General features: G+C 31.7%; 2 protein-coding genes across 2 annotated transcripts; one reads left to right on the forward strand and one right to left on the reverse strand.

Annotated features, from left to right (window-relative positions):
* Positions 1–887: 887 nt before the first annotated feature.
* Positions 888–2,591, reverse strand: LOC122602044 (universal stress protein A-like protein). The gene is made up of 4 exons (XM_043774777.1): positions 2,282–2,591; positions 1,741–1,835; positions 1,219–1,340; positions 888–1,126 (listed from the first exon to the last, which is right to left on the reverse strand). The coding sequence occupies exons 1-4, from the start codon at positions 2,472–2,474 to the stop codon at positions 1,045–1,047; spliced, it is 492 nt and encodes a 163-aa protein (XP_043630712.1). The 5' UTR covers positions 2,475–2,591; the 3' UTR covers positions 888–1,044.
* A 20,092-nt stretch (positions 2,592–22,683) lies between these two features.
* Positions 22,684–24,029, forward strand: LOC122599503 (zinc finger CCCH domain-containing protein 20-like). Its single transcript, XM_043772030.1, has one exon. The coding sequence runs from the start codon at positions 22,740–22,742 to the stop codon at positions 23,754–23,756; it is 1,017 nt and encodes a 338-aa protein (XP_043627965.1). The 5' UTR covers positions 22,684–22,739; the 3' UTR covers positions 23,757–24,029.
* Positions 24,030–24,874: the final 845 nt, after the last annotated feature.

Below are 24,874 nucleotides of genomic sequence, written 5' to 3' on the forward strand. Positions count from 1 at the left end.
CATAAAAGTCTTCTTCTACCTCGTTATATGCATGTGATAGGGGTGGGTCATGACCAACCCTACCCCATCCATCTATGATATATTAATATATTCTTTCATCCTTGGTGAGCCACATAAACGTAAACAAAAGTATATATGCAAAATTTGGTCCATCTACAAAATTGAGTGACAAATGCCTTTTACTACCAAGATATCGTTTAAATATGGGTGATGAATGGTCCAATATGCCTTCCTTTATTATATATGTGAAATGTTATGTCAGATAGCACAATATTTACGATTTATTTTTAGGTGGACAACAATGCGTATGTGTAATGCATATGTGTACTCTTAGTATGTTTCATGTAGGCTATAACTGTATAAGCTATGGAGTATAAAGTTTTATCTTTCCCAAATAACTTAAATAAAAATCCGTTACCATTTATATCACACGGTATTTGTACTTTTTTAAGCTCACCGGCTGACGGACCTTAACTAGTTAAGCCATTCACAATGGGCCCAATAAACACTTGGTACATACATGAATACATGATACATGCATCTCATTTGTGTCACAACAGGCCCAGTTATTGCTTGCGAGCCCAAGCTTTGAGGATCTTAGACATTCAAGTGTACCTTCCAAGTTCCAACTAATAAGTGATAACAAAAATTTAATTATTCTTAAACATGTCTCGAAGTCTTTGGCTTAGCAACGTGAATGCTCGTTTAGTTACTTATACTCAAAATCACGAAATAATACAAAATCGATACTTGAATGTTGAACATTTGAAAGATCCAGTGTGGTCACATAAAATTTAATCTCAAAGGATTACAAATCTGTTACGATTGAGAGGTATATGGCCGTGATTCATCACTAACGAGAAAACATGTAAGTAGTGTTGCTCACCTTTAGAAATAAAGCTCTAGATTTAACATCCAATTTTACCTTTTGAGACATCTCTGCAACATATATATATGTAGATAAAGTCACAAAAACTACAAAAATTATTGCATCGAAATCTAAGATAGCAAAATTTAAATAAAAGTAATTATGTCTCTTTTGATTTAGGCTTTCGGGTCTCTCACAACTGTTACCGAACATTTGGCATAGTGCGAGCAGTGGTCACTTACACTTCCTAAAACAGCCCTGTACATATATAAAAACAAGTATGTAAGTGTAACGAATATTATTATATAATATTTTTATGGGACATTTACAAATACATAATAATTAATTACCTTTTCAAAACTCCATAACCATGGCTGCCAACAATCAAGAAAGAAGCCTTATATTTCTCGACCGTTTCGCAAATAACATTTCGAGGATCCCCTTCTGAAACTATTACCTCTACATCCTCCACCTACATTTCCATCCATCCATCTAGTTTTATCAGACACACGTAACAACTAAAAATATATTAACATATATATAGGCTCCTTAGTTTTTTACATTGCTTATATATATATATATATATATATATATATATATATATATATATATATTTCTTATTGTCAAATTTTGAAGTAAACAACTTATTTAGTTGCTTGCAAAGAGTTAACTAACGATCACTTGGATAAAATCACTTATAGTAATTACTCAATATAACCATTAAATAAATATGAGTGTAAACTTTCAGCGGAAAATAGAATTAATAATATATTACCACAAACTTTAATTTAATCGTTCCTGATTAACATATGCTAATGCTATATATATATATATATATATATATATATATATATATATAAGAAGGGACTTACTTCATTAGCCTTACAAATCTCCTTCGCCTTTTGAATTATGTACTCTGTCTGTTTCTTTAAATCTCCTTCCACCCGTGAAAACATTTCCGAACTTGCTGGAAAAATTCATTTGTTTAGTATAAAAACTACTGTCATTATCAGATAAATATGTGGATGATATGAAATTATTAACGGATGAAGTTTTATATATCCAGGTTAACGAATTAGTAAATACTTTTTTACTACTAGAAAGATATAAGTGGCATAACCGGATATCTAGTGATTTCTTAATTTGAAAAAATCAGTAAAGCACATGTGTAATAAATATATTAATTGTTGTGGTACGAATATCATTTTCCCATATACTATAAGCGATTTACACATTGTAATATTCTTAAACCAGATGCCTACATATATCAATTGTTCTAGGGATTGTTACTAGGTAAAATGTTTGGGTACTTTTTTCGTTTCTTTCAAAATCAATTATTTTTGGATAAAATTTATCATTATACAGCTCTAGACATATGAAAGTGAATAGAATATATGTATTAATTTCACATACCAGATCCGTAATTTAAACCGGGGCCAGCATGGCTAAGAACAGAGATAGGGGTAGCTTTCGCATGAACGACGATGAGTTTATAGAGTGGTTTCGAGGCTTGGTTAGTGAAGAAATGTTGAAGAGTCCATTCAAGTGCATATTGGCTATGATCACTTTCATCATAACCAACAACAATTACTTGTTTTTCAGCCATAAGTGAATTCTTAAAAGAAATACAAATGGTTTGATGATGTTTTTATTTATGTTGCATACGAGCTTAAGTAGATTTTAGTTTTAGAGGTTGATGTTAGTTCATGTTTGCGTCCATTGTGGGGGTTCATTGATTGAGCCATGTCTTTTGGATCTCTCCTACTTTGTTAAATTGGATTTATTCTTAATCTCATTTTTATTTTGATAAAGTTGTACTATATAAGGCGACTCACTTTTATTTTATTTGCTTCCTAGGCAATAACAACATACACAATATACACTATGTATATTAACCCAAACTAAAACACATAAAAAAAAATTTTTTAAAAAATAATAAATAAAAAACAGTTCCATAAGGTCTCTCCTTATAGGCACGTCTTGGCTGCTTCCGACGTTCACGACGTTATAAGCACCGGCTGCGTCTAGCCCGCGTCTAGAGGGTTACTTCTAATATTAGAAGTGCGTTTTTGGTGTGTCTAGAGGGGAAGAATAGGAAAAGAAGTGGGTTAAAAGTGGGGGTTATAAGAAGGGGGTGTTCTTAGTGTGTCTAAAAGTAATTAATAGTGTTAGAAGTGTGTTAGAAATAGTTCCTTATAAGGAGATGCCTAATTACATTACATAAAACAAACCTTTTAGATAATACGAAAACAAAGATAAATTAGGTCAAACCAAGGAGCCGAGTTGATGTCATTATTTGACTATATAAAGCTAAGTAATGTTCAAAAAAATAAAAATAAAAGTATGAAGTTTTTTTTTTAGTAATCAGTTTTATATATTGAAATACAGAAAGCTAGATAGCAAATACAAAAAAACTGAAAATTACAACTGAAAAGGAAAATTATTCCATTTGGATCACTCAATTCGGTTTGATATTTCCTATTTGCTAACCATAGGAAACTGGTATATTTGATTTTTTTTGGTGGCATATCATATTGACAGATTCCATCGTGTCATTTCGGGTCTTTTAAACTTTTAAAATCTCTATTGAAATCTAAGTCGGTATATATATTGAAGAAAAATCCATGTGGAATGTATTATAAACGATAAATCGACTCTCAAGAACAAAAACGGACGTATACATTTTTGATTATTCCCGTAATTGTTACAACTGTATAACTATATAGTGAAATCTATCTAAGCTTAATTTGTATGATTTTTCAATCGTCATATAACCAAAATCCTTTTTTAATCCAACAAACTACCTGGTGGTCATTCTCTTCTAATCCCATCATTTTATTTTTGTTGTTGGTCGGATCCAACCGACAAACGGCGCCAAAAATTTATTCCACCAAGTTGGTTCTTGTTTGTATTTTCTTGCAATGAAATTGGTAATCGTTGTTTCCGTATCTAGAGACAATGATAATATGTTAAATCCAAAAGTACAAGATGCTTAGATTAATCTTTTCCCGTTTAATTTGTTATACTGGGCATTGTGAAAGTTAAGCTTGTTTTCCCACATATGGGGAATATCACTTGACTCGAATATTGTTGTGATAATAGTGAATAAGTTTTAGACTGAATGTTTCTTGTTATTAATATTCTTCTGATCGATCGAATACATATAGCCGCACATTAACTTGTGGCCAAAGTTTAGGAGACAAAATAAGAAACATAATGAGACAAAATAAGAAACATAATATTCATATAATTCTAATTCCTTGACTCCCCCTCAAGCTGGAGTGTGAAGATTTCGAAGATCCAGCTTGCCAATGAACGCCTATCTTGTGGCATCTATCTTGTGACTATCACTACATTGATCAAGCTTCAAATTCTGTTCCATCGGGAAAGCACTAGGTCGACACCTAAGTTGTCCACGGTCGGAAAGGATATCCATAGAATACTTATGTTGGCTCAAAACTATTCCATCATCAGTATGTGCGACTTCAATTCCTAAGAAGTAATTCAAAAATCCAAGATCTTTTATGCTAAAAGCTTCATGAAGATAGGCCTTTGTTTTATCAATTATTTCAACATGATTTCCTGTAAAAATCACATCATCAACGTATACCAAGAGTAGAACAAACCTATCTCCTTCTCGATGAGTAAAAAGTGAATGATCCGCCTTTGATTGTGTAAAACCGAATTGCAATAAAGAAACAGTGAACTTTTGATGCCATGTACGAGATGCTTGCTTCAGCCCATACAATGATTTTTTTAGACGGCAAACTCGAGTTTCTTCCTTACTTGAAAAGCCTTGCGGGATCTTCATATATACTTCTTCTTCTAAATCGCCATGAAGGAACGCGTTGTTGACGTCTAATTGATGTAACATCCAACCCCTTTTGGTAGCCACGGTAATTAGAGTTCGAACGGTGACTAACTTTGCAACCGGGGCAAATGTGTCATGATAATCGACTCCTTCAATTTGAGTAAAACCTCTTGCAACGAGACGTGCTTTGTATCTTTCGATTTCTCCATTGGGTTTATATTTAACTTTGTAAACCCATTTCAAATCTATCGCATGTTTGCCTTCTGGCCATTCTTCTAAAACCCATGTTTCATTATCTTCCAAAGCTTTAATCTCACATTGCATTGCTTCTTGCCAATTTTTATCCTGCATAGCATCCTTGAAAGAATTTGGCTCATTAACTTTCGTAATGGCCGTCAAGAAAGCCTTGTGAGAATCCAAAAAATTTTCATAAGAAACATAATTTGCAAGAGGGTGTACCGTAGAAGAAGTTTGATCATGCACGGGCTTTGTGTGGTCAATGGATGGGGGTAGCTCAACTTCGAAATTTTGTAGCCTTGTTGATGGAAATCTCGTTCTTTTTGTTGGAACTTCATTCTGGACCAATTCATTTGCATCATTATTAGAAGGTTGATCATTGTCTAACATAACAGTAGGTCCATTAGGTGATGACGGTTCAAAAGGAATGTCACTAGAGGTTTCAGTAGCATCATTTGTAATTAAATCATAATCATAATCATGCAAGCTTGGCACATTAAAATTCTCTTTCATTGTGTTGTCGGATTTAAAATGCAAAAATGGAAAATTATTCTCGACAAATTTAACATCACGAGACGTTGCCATCTTGCCATGTTCAACGTCAAAAATCTTATACCCTTTAGTTCCTTGCGGATAACCCAAAAAAAACCCCGGTCTCCCCCTGAATTCAAACTTATCACCTCCCGTTTCTATGCTACTATAATAAGCCAAGCATCCCAAAGTTCTCATGTGATCATAGTTCGGTTTTTCTCTAAATATTATCTCATATGGGGTTTTATTTTTTATAACCTTGGAGGGAAGACGATTGATAATATAGGTGGCCGTTTCTATGCATTATCCCCAAAACCGTTTTGGAATATTGGCTTTAAACATGAGAGCTCGAGCGGTTTCAAGTAGGTGTCTATGTTTTCTCTCTACGACCCCGTTTTGTTGAGGTGTATGAGGACAACTAGTTTCAAGTAAAATGCCTTTGCTAGCATAAAATTCTTTCATCCTATTTGAAGTGAATTCCCCCCCCCCCCCCATTATCACTTCTAATTCGCTTAATGGGTTTCAAAAATTGAGTCTTAACCATGTTATAAAAATTGATTAAACAATCGCTAGCATCACTCTTATGTCTAATAAGAAAAACCCAAAGAGCCCTACTAAAGTCATCAACAATAGTCAAGAAAAAATTTGCATGAGTTGTTGATGATTTTCGGTATTTACCCCAAATATCACAATGAATTAATTTAAAACAATCATTTTTCTTAATGCAACTCTTAGGAAAAGGGGTTCGTGTATGCTTTGCCTTAACACAAGAATCACACACATAATCTCCAAAATTAAAAGAAACATTGCTTAAAAAATCTATGTTCGACAACTTAGAATGAGAAGCATGACCTAATCTCGAATGCCAAATCCTTGCGTCAACCTTGCTTGCTATGGCTTTCCTGGCTTGTGCTACCATCCCCATCCAATAAAGACCTTTTGTTCAACTTCCCGTGCTAATCAACGTCTTCGAGTGTAAGCCCTGCATTACAAAAAAAATCCGGAAAAAAGCTTACTACACATTGCAATTCTTTTGTAAGTCTACTAACAGAAATCAAATTGCAATTGAAATCAGGAGCATATAAAACTTCATTTATTTTGTGTTCTCCATTTAAGCTACAAACCCCCTTAGCATGAACAGGGACATGAACACCATTAGGAATTTCAATTGGTGTCTCATGTCTAATAGGAAAACTTTTTTCAAGAAATTCTAGCTTGTTTACGACATGGTCAGTGGAACCGGAATCCACAATCCAACCATTGTCATTATCATTACTTTGCTTACCAGCCATATTAGCCTTACGCGAATTATTTCCCTCTGTCTTCTGTTCGTTCATACTAAAGTGCTTCATGAGAACTTCATGTTGTGCATCTGTAAGTCCGGACAAGGCTGGCTCCTTCTCCACATGCGCTGCCTTAACATTAGGTTTGTAATTCCTTTTCTTTCCTGACCACCATTCAGAATATCCAATTATTTCAAAGCAATCTTCACGCTTATGACCCTCCTTCTTACATTCGCTACATTGCTCAGTCTTCTCTTCCATGTTTCGCCTGGAATCTCTACAACTTCCTTTATAATTGCGTTGAAAATTTGATGCCTTTTCACGCCACCCTTGTGCCTTGAAAGCGGCTGGCTCCACACCATCCCGTTTACTTGATGTAATGGATTTTTGTTGTTCTTCTTCGGAGGCAAGACGATAAGCCTCTCCAAGAGTGGGTGTCGTTTTCATTGAAAGAACATGGGTTCTTATGGTCGAAAAATCAGCGTCTAATCCCATCAGAAACTCGTACGATTGTTCCTTTTCTTTAAAATCATTCAACCTCTTTCCAATATCGAAGAACAATTCCCACATGTGCATTGTGGGATTGGCAAAACCGAATGTATTTCGTCCCATATACTGCGGAGCTTGGTGTAATAAGATGAAACATAGGCCCCATCCTGATAGGTACAAGAGAGCAATTGTTTCAATTCATAGGCGCGAGGTGCACTTTCTTTACCGAATCGTTCTTTTAAGTCCTTCCAAATCTCAGAAGATGTATTTGCGTATCGAACACTCGACCTGATATCCTTGTCCATTGCCGTCGTGAACCATCCAATGATCATAGCATCGCAACGCATCCACTGCATGTATTGATCAGAGGTGGTTTCTGGTTTCGGGATCGTCCCATCAACGAACCCCATTTTATTTTTTGCAAACAAAAAATTGGCCATCTCTTTGACCCAATCGTTGTAATTTTCATCGGTCAAAACATCGTTTACATGAAGCTGTTTTGGTAGATCGGATGGATGGATGTAATAGGGGGAGTTAGCGTCGATGGTATTACTATTACCACTGCCACTGGTGGTCAATTTTTCTGGTGGTTTATCTCCGGTCATGTTGACTTAATAGCGATTTTGATAACCCGCTCTGATACCACGAGAATAGTGAATAAGTTTTAGACTGAATGTTTCTTGTTATTAATATTCTTCTGATCGATCGAATACATATAGCCGCATATTAACTTGTGGCCAAAGTTTATGAGACAAAATAGGAAACATAATGAGACAAAATAAGAAACATAATATTCATATAATTCTAATTCCTTGATGTTGTGTAAGCATGTCTTCATTGATTCCTTGTTAACTGATCCATACAAGGCTGATTTCATAACCATTAGGGGTGTTTTATTACCTGAGTCATCTTTAGAAGGACTAGTCTTTGTCAACTCTATATCATCGCCACATTGGTCAAAGACTAACCAAGGAATAATCCTCTGAAACATCCCTAATACAGAAATTAGTTTAGGATTCACCATTTATAGCAGTAATCCCTTAAATGCTCTATACACCCTTTAAATATATACTCGATCCCTTAAATACTATACACACCCCTTAAATATTCATTCATCCCTGCAAGGACTAATCACCCAATGATAAGTAAAAGACTAATCATCTCTAATGGTGCTTACTCATCCTTAGGATAAGGAGGTGTTCATTCATCCTTAGGATAAGAATAAATGGTAGGATGAGAAATGAATGAAAGAATTAGGCACCCCTCACAGTAATATAAGTGAAAATATTTAAGTATAATTCAAAATTTTAAAAGCAACAAAAGCTGAAACAAAAATGTTAGCATAATTAATCAAAATTTATTTTTAACTTCTAGCATATATGTTTTTATGTTGTGTTTAATTAATGAAAATAACGAGAAGATCAGGTCCTTTTGATAAATGTATGTTGGTTTTTGTGATGATTTTGATATGATAAAACTGATGAATAAATTATTGATGTGTGAAATCGAGTTTAATAATTTATAACAAGATCTACCGCTTACTGACTACCACACACTTACGGGCAGTGTACCCGTTCGTATGTAATATAGTTAATTGGTAAGACCAGGATCGAACACAAGGACTGAATGTTGTACTTAAGGTTGTAAAAATGTAAATCAAGAGAAAGTTTGGTTTGTGACCGAATTGTCATTTTGCGTTTTAAAAAAGTTAGTTTGCGGAAATTAAAACAAATTAGTAATTCCGAAGAATTAATCGAAAATGGTTTTAGTGTAAACAATAATTAAAAATCCATCTATGTCGAATCCGCTCCACAAGAAGTCTAGGTTGCATATGGTTTAAGCTCAAAATTCAATAATGTTGGTGATAATAATCGTGACAAGTCAAAAACACAAACGGGTGCACTACGTTTGTAAAATCTACTCAATCACCTAATCAACTCAATTTCTTGCAACAAGTGGTACCACCAACCCTATTACAATTCCTTGAACTAACTCATTTGTTTGATTATTTAAATAACAATTTTATCTTTGTGAAAGAAACGTGGTACCACCAACCGTTAAATCCACTTAACAAAGTAATTTTTATTAAACTTGTATTCTTTACTATCATACCATGACCTAGTAAAAGTTATTCATAGACAAACAACTAAAATAATACTTGCATTCAACTAGTACCACTATCGAAGAACACAAATACTACCAAGAACACAAATTTAAGTAGAAGAAATTACTTCATTAAAATCTTGACAAAATGTCAAGTAAAACCAACTTGAATTCAAAATACTATGCAACCATAACTAATTGTTTCACTTCATCTTCATAGATGTATAAAGATTTAGCTACTCATAATGTTAAGAGCTAAAGATTGAAATAAAAAGGAAGACATAATGTACCAAATATGAAGTAATAATCCAAATCGAGGTTACAATCTAGCCACAATCACTAAACAAGAGCCAAATTTAATCTTCAAATCTTCCAATGATGTTGGAGTGATGAAAACCCTTAGAAAACCTTGAAAAACGGCTGGAGTATAAGTGTGTGAGCTAAAGTGTCCAAGACTAGGGTTTGGGTGGAATGGTGGATGGTTTAATACTGGGTTGTGTTCTTTGACTAGTGCCGCTAGCTCCTTGCCTCGCGCCGCTAGTCTTGCCTGGAGTTGTCGTTTCAGCTTCGTTCTTCACCAATACTCATCCGTTAGTGCATATGGACCTTTCCTAAGTCGTTTTCTACCATTTGTGAGCGATAAACTTGCTTTAAACCTGAAATCACTAGCAAATACCATAAAGCACCACAAAACATGTATAAACGGCTATCAAACGTGTCTAAAAAACGTCCAAATCGTATGAAGGAAACATGTATAAATTGAGACATATCAATGATTATCTCCTTATTCTATTATTGTTTTCTAACATTATATTTTAAGGAAAGGTTAGGTAAAACATACAGTTAGATAAAGCATGGAAGATTATGTAAAATTCAGGAGTATTATGTATGTTTATCAAATTCAAATGTTTAATTTGGAACTATTCTTAAAGTGTCAGTATCTAAGTTTAGGTAAAGTCTGCAGTACGGATCATTTTTTTTTTGTATTTTATATTTAATTACATAATAAAATGAAAATGAATAGTTTTATAATTGTTTTGAAGCAAAGTCAAGGAATGCACAACGAACATCATGGGTGTAGAGATCTTTGATGTTACTATGTTATCAAACGTTATCCAAATATGGATAGAGATGATTACGTGGAAAATAATATTGAATTAAATTAAAAGTAAAACAATGAACTTAATCTCAAAGGGTCAATATCACGACGATCTTTATGTATTAGTGGACCCCACCCACTATTAACTCTCCACGTATATCCCGTGCCACTTGCTACTCACGTGACTGGACCTTCAAGAGAACCGTACGGGCCCTGTTTCCATATATGCGACATGTATCCAAGTTTTTATGAAGCAAAAAACAAATTAAAGTTAGGGCGATTTATCTTTTCTTTTATTTAAAAAAAAATGAAAAAAATAAGAGATTCCATTAAGTTTTCAACTTAGTTGAAAAGATCTTAACCATTAAATTTTAATTAAAGTTTTTAACTTTTGATTATAATTTTATGGTTAAAACTTATTTAATTTGACTCATCAAGTTGAAACTAATTTAATGGGATATTCACCCTTAAAAAATATGGTGAGGATTCCCTCAAGTTGATCCCCCAATTTGAGTCAAGTTGGAGAGATCTTGACCATTGAACGAAAATCAATGACCAAGATTCAAAAATCATCTTTGAATCTTGACCCTTGATTTTCATCCAATGACCAAAATCATCCTAACATGACTAGTCATGTTAAGACCAACTTTAGGGAATCTCTTCCCCAAAAAATAGACAATGATTAATCTCTTTATAGATTTTTCTAAAAATTCTTCTAAAACCTCCAAATCATGTGGATTGCACTAATTTTATTTTATTTTTAATATAATCTCAACTCTTGATTTTGTCACATGTTATGTTCCTATAATTAGAAAGATTTATCATTTCTCACAAAAAAAATATTTTGAAAAACTTTAAAAGAAAAAAGATAAATAGGTGGAGACCCTCTTGATATTTAGAAGGCACATCGCATAAAAATCATATCTGATGACTCATCATTCACGAACATGGGTCACAAGATATAACTTTTTCATTTGCCATTAACAAAATTTAAATATGTAATTTGCAATCTTCATTTGTACTCTCATATGATCATATGGTAATAATGCCACTTAATCTATGATCAGTTGATCATTTTGAAAACCTTATATTATACACACATCAAAATTTTAAATCTAAAATCTTATAATTTCATATTTTTGGTAAATTAGGTTATTTCGAACCTTTGTACTTTTTTTATTTGTTATAATATATTAAGTTAAAAACTTTTATAATTACTTATTTTAAGTTATAAACTTATTATTAAATTCTGTTCGTATCTATTCGTTGTGTTCATAAACGATTACATGCAAACACAAGACATTATGCATTAATCAAAATTACGAGTAGTTTATAAGATTAAAATGAAAAACTCTAAATGTCAAAAACATATAGAGGCAAAAAAAAAAAAAAAAAACGTTCTATGCTCGCTTATTAACACCATGTTCGTGATGAACAACCAGTTATTGTGTTATTTAGCTCTATGCTTACATATGGTACTTGTAGGCATCGACCAACCATTGTAAGTTTGTAACTACATTGATGCAACATTTTAGTTCTTCAATGAAAATATGTGTAAAAATATTCTGCTTGTATTTTTACCGAAAAATAAAATATTCCGCTTATACATGTAATTTTCATGCATGCCTTTCGTAAGATATTTTATAGGAAAAATTATTTTAAAAGAACTTCAACTTTGCTCAAATAATTTTATGGGGCCGAAACAAAGAAAACGCGTCTTTTATTGGCCAAAACTTGGCTAAAATCATATGTTTGGGGTTTCCGTCTTCTAAACCGAATGTTCCGTCTGTTGCATTCAAAAGATAACAGAGATCTTCAAACAAATATTTTTGTTAAGTTTTAGCCCACAAAGGATGTAGCTTACAATTTATGCAATAAAAAAACTTTGACAGATATTGTTTACGTTTTACTTCGGACAATTCATACAAGATAAAGTGATGTGGCATAACTTAATTGTGGAGAATGATTTTGGATTATTTGACTCATGTTTACATTACTCTAAACAATTACACTTAAGTTACGAGAATCTTATATCATTATCATATATTTACAAGTTAATTTAGGTTATGTCATATCGTATCAAAGTTAAGTTAACTAAATTAAAATTTAAAAGAAACAAAAATGATTTTGAGAGTATCCATAACACAAAATGATTTAAAAAATAATAGATAACATAAACGAGTATGCATAAGTTGATATGTTTTAGTTATACTATATTATAAGTAAGATTATGTTGAATTGTTAGATGTAAATGTTTACATCGATTGTCACATATACAGTAACATAAACCAATTCTTCCAAACTTTTTTTTTAATAAGTTGCAAATTACGTGCTTTATATGGCTAAAATTTGACAAAAACATCAGGGGGCTATTGTGATGTGAATTGTTCTTGATATTAATGATACAATGAAGGGCTTTATATAACCAATATACAACTTGTTCATCAAGTAAAGACAACTAATTATTAGGAAACTATAATCTACTAAATATATAAAAGATATCAATCTACTAAATATAATATAACTAGGAAACTATACTTAAACTAGGTAATATCCTTAATATGGGCTTTGTTAACTTTTTGATGGTACATACAAAACATTCCGTCCAAAAAATAACAGAGCCCAATAGATGTTTTTGTCAAATTTTAACCCACAAAGACGTGTATTTTATTTAGACCCCATAAAGCTATTTGGGATAAGTTTGAATACTTTCCAACAACTTCCCCAATTTTATACACGTTCATCTCAAATATCAATATACATATTAGGGGTGAGATTGGGTCGGTTTTGACCTAAAACCGAAACCCAAACCGATACTTTCGGTTTTTGAAAATCAAAAACCATTGGATTCGGTTTTCTTTCGGTTCGATTTTTCGGTTCGGTTTTCGGTCTGACTTCGGTTTCTTAATAATTATAAGTTATTATGTCATAACTAAAATAGAAAATGTAAATGCAATGAGTTAGTTTATGTTGGAAATACAAACTGTGACATCTAATTATATTACAAATTTGTGAATAACATAGTTTTAAAAGTTGTAGAACATAAATTCGACCCTTCAGATTCACTTTGTGTTATACTTTTCTTTAACATTAATTCCTTTGATCTTTTTACTAACTCTTTACTCTCTGTTTCTTTTTTTAAAATCTATCCAATAAACACATTAAAAATTACATATAATTCGAACCATATATTTTTACATGTACTTGTTAGGTTACCATGTATAAAAGTGCTTATGTAGTAAAGGTTTGGTTCGCTTCGGTTTTCACGGCCGGTTTTTGAAGACGAAACCGAAATCCGAACCAATTCGTTCGGTTTTTGAAAAACCAAAACCAAACTAATCCGTTGGATTCGGTTTTTTCGGTTTTTCGGTTCGGTTTTTGCTCACCTCTAATACATATATATATTTTTTTTTGAAATTTGTAGTAAAGTATTTGCAGACGATATTTTCATATGGAGTTAATCAAATTAAACAATCCTTTGATCCTTAAACCACGCCAAGAATGGGACGCTGGGTTATAAATGTATGTAGAAGTGAAAAAAAAAACTCAGTCGTATTTCATGTGCTTATTGCATTGTGTATTTATGATCAAGCAATGTTGTCATTCATTTTAAGCAAAACTTATTCAAAGAAATTTCGAATCATCTTAAATGTTAAATTAAAGGCAACTCATATACCACTTTGCAAGGACCACATTGTATTCCTTCAATCTACAGTCAATGGTTCATATAATGATATAGAGAGAGATGGTATTCTTTGATTTTATTATTTTGTAACTAGCACGATACTCGCGTGATGTGACGGTTGTTGTGGCGGTAAAGGTGTGGTGGTGATGGTGACTGTTGGTGGTGGAGGCGGTGTCGAGTGGTATAGATAATTGATGTAAATGTAATTGATGTAAAAGGTTAATGTGAATATTTTGGATAAATAACTGATATTGTAATTTAAGTATTTTAGATAATTCCTCCATAAATTTTAAAGAGATGGTTGTTTTATGTATTAAAGAGCGGAAAAGTATAGACTAGGTATATAGGGGAATTATGATTAACAAATAAGGGTACTTTAGGTATAAAAAAGTATTAAATTTTTCTAAAAGATGATAAATCAATATGTTTTGTAAGGGGTTATAAATTATAGATAAAAATAAGGACACTCGCTAGAACGACATTAAAGTGGTTCGATAGTAATGTATTAAGAAGATAAAAATTCGAAGTTTTAATCTCATAGTTAAACACCTAAACGTTATGAGAGAATAGTTTCTTAAAAAAGTTCAAGAATAGTCATGAGAATCCTCCAAAAAGGATTTTGCTAATAGAATGAGAAAACATATTTCCTTTCATAAAATCTTTATAAAGACATAATAATATGCAACCGTAATTGATGACAGATCTTAAATTATTTTATTGGACAGGCTATTATAAAAAAATTATTCGTGACGGCCAAATTAAGTTATTATTAAATTTCGTTGTATAATTTGTAAATTCACAATAGAACATTTGTCCACAAGTGTGTAATCACAATAAAGAGAAAGGGTATTATGGTTATTTTAGATAAATATAGAATAGATGAGAGAGGTATTTTGGGGATGTACTTAAAATCAATATTGAAAATTTCAACTCAATGTTTAAAATCTAAAAGAAATCTTCTTTATAATATAGTATAGATAAAAAAATGGTTTTATATATTTGTTAGAACTTAAAAGTTTAAGAGACTTTTTACCCGATTTATTCTAAAGCATTTATTTAACTCCGTATAACTGACATCAAATCATATTGTGAAAAACTATCAATAATGATCATATTGTGAAAAACTGTCAATAATATATCATGGGCGGACCCACATAGAGCCTAAAGGGTGTTTGGTATGAGAGAACCATAGAGAATGAAAATGTAATAGAGAATATAAATAGTGAGAAAGAGAATGAGTATTTGGAAAAATAATAGATTCCGTTGCTTGTTACGCACAGAGAATGAATATATATGAAAATAAAATTTTAAATAATAATACATCTACCAATATATATATAACAAGGTCCTAAATTCATTCATAAACAAATAGGAACCCTTAGATGAATTACATCTTTGATTTAGAACCATTAGATCAAATTTAATTATTTTATCTTTAATTAATGACAATAATAATACTTTTACTTTATATATTTTGTCAAAATATACCCTTTTTAATTATGTTAATATACCATAAATAATAACATCATAATAAAAATCATAATTTTATAAAAAGATTACTTAGGGAGTCATAGTCTCATAGATCAATCGATTAATTAAGCGCTAGAGGTATCTAGCAGTAATGATATAGTCTAATAAATTATTAGGAGTGGAATCCGTTAGGTATATCATCCTATTATCGATCACCCCTTATGATATATCATTTTCTATAACCTTTTAGTCTATCACTCACATCAGCTACCTCTTATTAGTATCCTTATATCTTATATGAATAGTTCACTAACTCGGATTAGAGAATTTTTCTTAACTTTTTTTTTAAAAAATTTATAGATCGAATTAACTAAAAAAAAGATGAAAAAGGTGAAAAAAAATAAAAAAGACAAGTTAAAAAATAAAAAACGAACATTTTCTCCTTTCTCTTCTTAAGGACCTTCTATCTTGATCACTTCACTATATATATATATATATATATATATATATATATATATATGAGTTGAGTATTGTAAAACAAGTATTAAAGTAAAACAAATAGGACAAGCTCTTGACCCTTAGATCATGGTTAAATTGATGCACGAAGATTCATGAATCAATTGATGTCCGACAATTTTTATGATGCATAGTGATTTTCAGTAAAGAGAGACCTATTATTTTATTTGTTTTACTTTAATACTTGTTTTATTTTACCCAAAACCTATATATATTATATATATATAGGATAAGATGGTCTTACCGATTTTATGTAGAAGTGAGGACCCTTAAAGATTTAACTTTTAATTCGAGCCTTTAGTCAAAATAATAATGTTATTATTTACTTTTATTGGTCAATTATAACATTTGCCTTTATACTTTGAATATTTAGACCAAAGTTTTAACTATATTTTATTTTTTCAAAATGTAAAATATAATCTTTGCTACGTATAATGATCTTTTGACCTTTGCATAAATAGAATTTTTTGATAGTATTCTTTGTACTATTGGTCCCCTATAACTAACAACAAACTTTTTCAAGGCCAATTAGAGAGAGAATAAGTTAAACGTAAATCCAAGCAAACTTCTACACCAACTTTGTTTTCTATTTTTGTTATTCGTTTTCAATTTAGATCAAATGTTATGATATACATTAATGCATCTTAAATAATCACTTTTTGACTTATTACATCAATATATGTGAATATTAGGTGAGATCCAAGATGATCTAACTTAAGATAGTTTACCTAACTTAAAACTTACTCAGTTTACAACTAAAGACTATAACATTCTTTTATATATTTGTTATCAACAAATCTAATCAATTACACTAGGACTCTAACATGTATATCGTACTAAACAAGTTCGATATATAAAATTTTTTGAATAGTGATATCATCATGATTAAACTTATCTTATCTACTATGTTGTAAGCAAGTTATTATTAAAGCTTAATACATTTATCTCGTGTATTACGCGGGAAAATAATCTAGTTTATTACATATAACATCTTCAAAAAAAAAAAAATTTTTTTTTTCCATTCTCACCCATTCTCTACAATTTGTTGAAAATGAAGAGAATGGAATTGATTTCCCATTCTCCTTACTCATTTCCTTTCTTCGTCGCAAACAAACAAGGGAAGTTTTTCCCATTCCATTTCTTTCCTTTCCATTCCATCATACCAAGCACCCCCTAAGAGTAGTCTGGGTTACGAGTTCCTTAGATCCATGTAGTGTAATTTTTTTGGAAAACCGATGTATTATTTATTGGTGTTATGGGTCAAACACATATGTGATACCCGTCAATGTAACTAATTCAAAACTTTCAAAAGATTATGCTAATAATAAAACTCATAAAAAGGCACTTGAGCAATTAAATGATAAATGAAAACTACCAAAGTGCCAAAAACCCTTAATAATTATTAAAAATAGCCAAAAAATCCTAATAATTTAGTCGGTATCGTTATTTTACGTCGATATAAGGCCAACAATTAAAAAAAATTTGTGCTACCCGTCCTTATCAATCCTGGGTCCGCCACTGTGATATATACTCGGTATAATGAGTTCTTTTTCAAACTAGTGTAATGGGAAAACTTATTTACCAAAATAGTATAGTTTTAAAAATATTTACAATTATATTATAAAACCTAATTAAAATTATATTGATCAAATTTAATAATAGAAAAAGGATCCTGTAGTGTAGTGTATCAAATCTCAGTGTTAGTCTCCCATGTATTCATATTGACTACACTGGGTATCATCATAAAAACAACTTCAATGTTTGAAGTTTAAACATAACTAAATTACTCAAATGCTATATGTTGTTTCTTCACATAAAGTAAAATTTTTCTAATCAAAATCTAACGGACATTGCAGTAGCCACAGCTGCCTACGCATTAGAATATGTGAAAGTTTTAGAAAATTAGTAAAAGAACACCAAAAGGAATACAAATAATCATGCTCGAGACAAAAACATTATATAAGAATAATGTTCTGAAGGAAATCCTCCAACCTAAAAGTGAAACACAGTTTTGGGTCATATTCTTTTTGAAACACATATATATTATGGCCAACTGTTGAATACTTTAATTGCATCAAATACAATTTCTATTAGTGCCTAATAAACACATTTAAAGAATAAAGATATAATGAACTTAGCATCAGTACATATGTGAGAAGGGATTAGTGCGCTGGAATGCAACAAACTATGCCCAAAAGGTTATAGTATGCACGAACTAACGTTTTTTTATATTGTATACATAAACTTAGTAAAAATGTTCAAATTATGCAATGTGTATAGTGCCAGCTCATACGAACTGCCACGTGTAAAATTTTTTTTTAACAGGCCACGTGTAAGGTTTTTATTGGTCCGTCACAAAAAGTTATATGATATAAACTTTTTTATTAAGTTTATGCATACAATAAAAAAAACGTTAGTTCGTGCACACTATAACCTTTTGAGCATAGTTTGTTGCATTTGGACACACTAAACCCTATGTGAGAATAACGAAACAATTATACATTTCAACAGAGGTTTTACAAAAGAAAGTGGGCCACAAATGCAAGTAATGAAAAAAGAAAATACAAATTTAAAAGTGAAATGAAATGCATATGTTAACACGAGACTCAATTTTTGTCTTTAAATTTGATTAATATAATTTTAATTAGGTTTTATACAATAGTAAATATTTTTAAAACTATACTATGGTAAATAATAAGTTTTCGTAAATTTCCGTATAATTTTACTTTGCATTGAATGCTAGTTAAGAAATTATTTGTTTGTTCAAATAGAAACACCACATTAAAGAAGATATTTATGAGATATTTAACACATACATCCAAAAATCCCTTATAGGTTCGGTGAATAATTTGGGGCGGACACTTGGTAACGATTTGCGATAAAAATATCTGTACGGTGAATCAAAAGAGGGATGATACGATTAGGTAAGGTTTTTTGTCATTTTATATTGGCATGTAACGACAAAAATGTATATTTAGAACTACCGGATGGATAACCATCAATTTCTTTTTACAGCTATGTGACTTACTGCGCCGTCTGTTAATACCACAAGCCTGTCATTTTAACCATTGATCACTGACTGAAGAATGCGACACTTTGTTTTGTAGTTTTTTCAGAAAATCATCGACAACAAAAATGCATTTACTTTTTATTCTTTTTAAGCTACTTAACCAAATATATAGATTAATTTTTTCTTTTCTTGAAAATTTAAAAATAAAAATTCATTACATTAAAAAGTAAGAGCTAAAAGTATTTTTTGTGTGAGTTTATCGTAAAGTGCAAATTTTGTTTATTAATTAAAAAGTTGGGTGATAAGTGTTGAGGTATGCAATTGGAAAATTAGAGGTAAAAAGTAAAAGACAAGGATATTTTTAACTTGGAATAACTTGAAAAATCCGGTTAAAAGACCTACGGGAATTGCACTAAATATTAATCGTTTATGCATTGGCGTATACGGGCAAAGTGAGTCAATTTTTAATCAAAATTTTAAGAATATGAGATTTACAGCCACTACACTAATACAATTGATAATTTTAGAAGATACAGTTTTTTAATCAAATTTCAATAATTGCAAGTTCATATTAAAGGTTATAATGATAAAATTAAGATAATGTGTTAACCATTATATTTTTTTTTCAAATTACCTAATCTTTAGATTTTCATAATTTCACATTATAACAATTACATTCACATGTTATGTATATTTTAGGTTTTAAAAGTTTCGGGGCCTAAACAATCTATTTTATTGGCCTTATAGTTAAGGCCATCAGGAATATTCAAATTGTTTGAAATCCATAGGAACTATTCACGTATAAACATAAATAATTTTAGTATAACTTTATAATTCATGTGTCAAGTAATTGTTCATATATACCATTCGCGTATTAACATAATATTATACTTTAACAGTTCATAATTCTTTTTAACTCAAATGGTTTTCACAAAAACTTTGTCCTATATATGTGTATATATATAGGAGGCCACTTAAATGAAAATACCCTTAAAATGAGAACATGGTATAACACTTAAAAACTTTATTTTGTTGCAGTAAAAGTTTATAAAATTAGCATAGTTATAACAAAATGGGTGCATATTCATCAAAATGGATGCACAAAACAAAAGCGTGACTTTTTTTTATTTTGACGCATCAATGTGTTGTTACACACTTAAATAATGATAAATAGTTATACACTATATTAGTTTTATAGACTTTTAGGGAATCAAAATGATATTTTTAAATATTTTCACGTGTTCTATTTTAAAGGTATTGTAAGTTATAACTACAAAATATTTGCCACATGACCAATGTTTCTATATTAAACCTAGCAAAGTAACCCATACACTGTAAATTGTTTATGATATTTTTATGATCTTAATTTTGTTTTTTTGAAAAGTAATTTTCATTCACAAATCGTCAAACTCACATAAATTGTGAAGTGGCATGTATACAAACACTAATAATTACACTTATACATTAAAGAAAATCCAATCTTGCCAACTAATTGAGCAATGTCTCGAGCGATTTTTGTACCATAAATAACTTGTAGTCTTAATATCATGGATCACCTTCTCCACACCAATGTTCTTGCCTTTGAATTTCAATTCGTTCCTTGCATTTCAAATGCACCAACATGTAACAAAGACCACACCTTTAAATAATTTTTTCCCTTTTCTTCCTAATCTCACATGTTCTTCGATAGAGAATAAGTCCCTAGCTGAGAAAAGAAAATTGGGTTGACCTTACACCATAATCATATTCTATACCATATTTCCAAGGCGGTTTCACATGAGCATAAAATTTGATCAATTGATTCCTTTACTTCCTGACACATACCACAAACCATGCTGCCAAAGTAGCAATTCCTAGTTCTCAATGCGACCAATGTTGGTACTCTGTTCAATGATACCCGCCACATAAAGATGTTACACTTCTTTGTTACCCATCTTGACCATTTGAGAACGACATTCTCATCTTGATTTCTCCCTTTTCTCAGAAATTCTTTGACATTCATATTTTATGCTCATGTGAAATCGCCTTAGAAATATGATACAAAATAGGATTATGGTGTAAGGTCAATCCAATTTTTCTTTTCTCAGCTAGAGACTTATTCTCTATCGAAGAACATGTGGGGTTAGGAAGAAAAGGGAAAAAAGTATTTAAAGGTATGGTCTTTGTTGCATGTTGGTGCATTTGGAAGACAATGAACGAATTGAAATTCGAAGGCAAGAACATTAATGTGGAGAAAGTCATCCATGAGATTAAGACTACAAGTTATTTTATGATCTTAATTTAAATCATTAAGCTCATTAGTTGCAATGTTTATATTTGCAACTTGTTACGAGTTAACCACTCTTTGAACCGGTACATGTAAGTTTGAAGTCTATAAAGATGCCATCGTCCATAGATTGAAAATACTATGGAAATTTATCAATTCTTGTATCAAAACCATGGACGACTCATCCTATGGATATGTTTAAAGGAACAATAATACAATTTAGAATTACAACAAAATAAACTACAGGTTGTATGGATGACTAATTTACTATCGATTACTTTCACAACAAATATGAGAGAGATAAATCACATAACACTGCGATTACAGGGGCAAGAGCCAATCATATTCTTCACCATCAAGGTTAAATTGCATCTTCGCTATTAAGAAACTATTACAAATAACTTAAACATACATGTGTTATTTCAGTTTTTAAAAACAAGATTACACTTCTCATTCATTTTTCACAAGGACTAAATTAAGTAAAAAATTCTATGTAAATTAGATCCTTATTTCTTAGAAAATAATGAAATATTTTTGGAAACAGTTTATCTACCTTAAAGTAGAATTAAAGTCGTTAATATTAGATGCAATTGCTATTTTTTACTTTTATACGGGTATCACATAGTCATAAAACAACATAGTTAGATTAATGGTGGACACCATAACCTCTAGGTTCAATCATCATCCCATAAAAGGTTGTATGGTCTTAACTATCATTTAGGTAAAAAAAATGAAAGCAGCATCTCTACTTAGATAGAGGTAAGGTCTGCATACATCTTAACATATCTTATACACCGTCGAAACGTTTAGACTCAAAAACCCATAAAAAACGACACTATTTTTTTTCTTTCTTTCTTTTCGGGTATCACATAGTCATATTGCCTTATTGGATTATAAGTTTAAACACTAAGATACATGAATCAATACATGGAAAAGAAAAATCCATTTACTTGAATACATAACCTTATTCTATTACTCGTACATGTTAACAAAATATTTTTAGTACACAAACCATCAAATAAACAACTTTTCTATTAAACTAAAGTACTAAACCATTGGTAAAATCAACCAAAAGGGACCCATAATTCCATAATTTCATAAACCCACTTGGATTAATAAATCACCACTAAATAAAAAGTTAAAAAAGAAATACTACCACATTTACAAAGCAACCTATAACCCTCACAACCTGTCACACTACCCATATCTTTTCACAATATCTTTTACTCTTAACTATACACCAAGGTCAAATTCCAACTTCTTAACCTAACCATAGTTGATAAAAGTCGGTTTATATTTGAGCCAAAACCTCGGTTTCTCTTCATTCCAAAAAACCACCTTCAAAACACACACACAAACAAAAACACAAAAATGATGATGATCAATCCAACGGTCCAGATTCCACCATGGTTAGACAACAACCACCACAGCAACATTAATATGTGTAACGAGATGTTTGAAGAACTAGAAGCAATGGCACAACAATACGACGGCGTTTTGGATGATGAATCAGATGAAACACTGCTTACAATGGGTACATACACGTGTGATCATTTCCGTATGTATGAATTCAAAGTAAGAAAATGTGCACGTGGCAGGTCACATGACTGGACCGACTGTCCGTACGCCCACCCAGGTGAAAAGGCCCGACGTCGTGACCCGAAAAAGTTCCATTATTCGGGTAACCCGTGTCCGGAGTTCAGGAAGGGCACGTGCCGGAATGGTGACACGTGTGAATACGCACACGGCGTATTTGAGTGTTGGTTACACCCGTCTCGCTATCGTACGCAGCCTTGTAAAGACGGGGTTAGCTGCCGCCGTCGGATCTGTTTCTTTGCTCACACTCCTGAACAGCTCCGAGTTTTGGGAAACGTGAACTCACTTCCGAGTCAAAAGATTGATTCTTATGATGGGTCACCGAGTCGACTCAGTCTTGACTCGGGGTTCGGTTACCCTGGTTTGTCATTCGGGTCGTCTCCGACTTCGACGCTTTTCCCGGTCCCCATATCGCCGCCGATGTCTCCCATTGGTCAAAACTCGGTCAACGAGCTGACGTCATCGGTTAGGAATATGCGGATCGGGTCTGGATTTGGGTCGCCACGGAATATGTCGACACTTCGACCCGGGTTTGCTAGCTTGCCATCTACTCCAACAAGAAAGTCGATACTTGACCCGACCCGGGAGCTCAACCGGGATTCGGGTCGACCCGTTAATGTGTTTGATTTGTGGGAAAGAATGAATGAGGAAGAAGAACCAGTGATGGAAAGGGTGGAATCTGGGAAGGATATAAGGGCGAAAATGTATGCCAAACTGTGTAGAGAAAACTCATTGGCAGGTCGGGTTGAAAGTTCGGGTACGGATTGTGGGTCATGGGTGGGTTGGAATTGATGTCTATGGGTTATGTGAATATATGTTGTTGAATGTTGATGATAATGATGGGATGATTTTTAATGTTTTGTTAATATTAAGATTAGTAGGGGAAAAAGAGATTAAGAAGGTGATTAAGTCTCAGGTTTTGGAAATGTGTAGAAAGGAGACAAAAGGCAAAAACTAATTACTCTATGCTTTATTGATTTTTCTATTTTGTTGATGATTTCTTGTACATGTGAATCTTATGTTCTATTGGATTTATGAATGAATATTGCTCCCTTTTCCCCTAAATCATTCCCAAAATGTGTTTATTCAATTTTTGTTCTTATTTCATGTTATTACCTCCTGTTCTAATTTCATGGTCTACAAACCAATTTTCCTAACATTCAGTTGGTTGCTAATTACATTTGAGCCAGTTTGTTACTCTTTTGCTTTACTTATTGAAGATATCGAAACTGGTACGGCCGGCCAAGCCGATATCATGAAAGGTTAGGGTTGGTGATGTTTTGTCTACAACTACGTTAATGTAAACCGGGTTTGTTTTAAGCATTGTTTTACAAAATTGTAGCAATCTTTTTCAGAGTTTTTTTCTAAATTAGTGTAGTAAGTAAACTTATTTACCAAATTAGTATATTTTAAAAATATTTACCAAATTTATATATTTCATCTCTTTGTTCTTGTGTTTCATTTCATCTTCAATTAAAGGCTGCAAATAATTACCGTATTGTTTTCATATAAACTAAAAAGAGAAGCAATAACTAAGCTCAAAACATCTCAATCTTTATATAACTAAAAAATAATTAATCTTACTCGTAAATGAATATGTTTAGTCTGCATTCTTTTCAGTTTTACAGCATTTGAAGATTGTTTTTTAATGTGTTTGTAGGCTTTGATTGAAAGCAATCGTAGACTCTGATACAATCACAATACTAAGTTAAATTCCTTGCATATCAAATTACTTTGATTACAATATTATGTATTTTTTAGTTTGGGTTTTACATACAATATGGACACGCTTGTTGATGAAAGCATTCTTACCAAAGATGAAAAGGACAATTTCAACTTGAGAATTGAGAAGGCTAACTGAAAGTCATCTTAAGCAGTGAATCTTCAATTTCATGTATATGTATAAGTAG

Source organism: Erigeron canadensis, chromosome 5 (genome assembly GCF_010389155.1).
Source record: "Erigeron canadensis isolate Cc75 chromosome 5, C_canadensis_v1, whole genome shotgun sequence".
Classification (NCBI taxonomy): Eukaryota; Viridiplantae; Streptophyta; class Magnoliopsida; order Asterales; family Asteraceae; genus Erigeron; species Erigeron canadensis.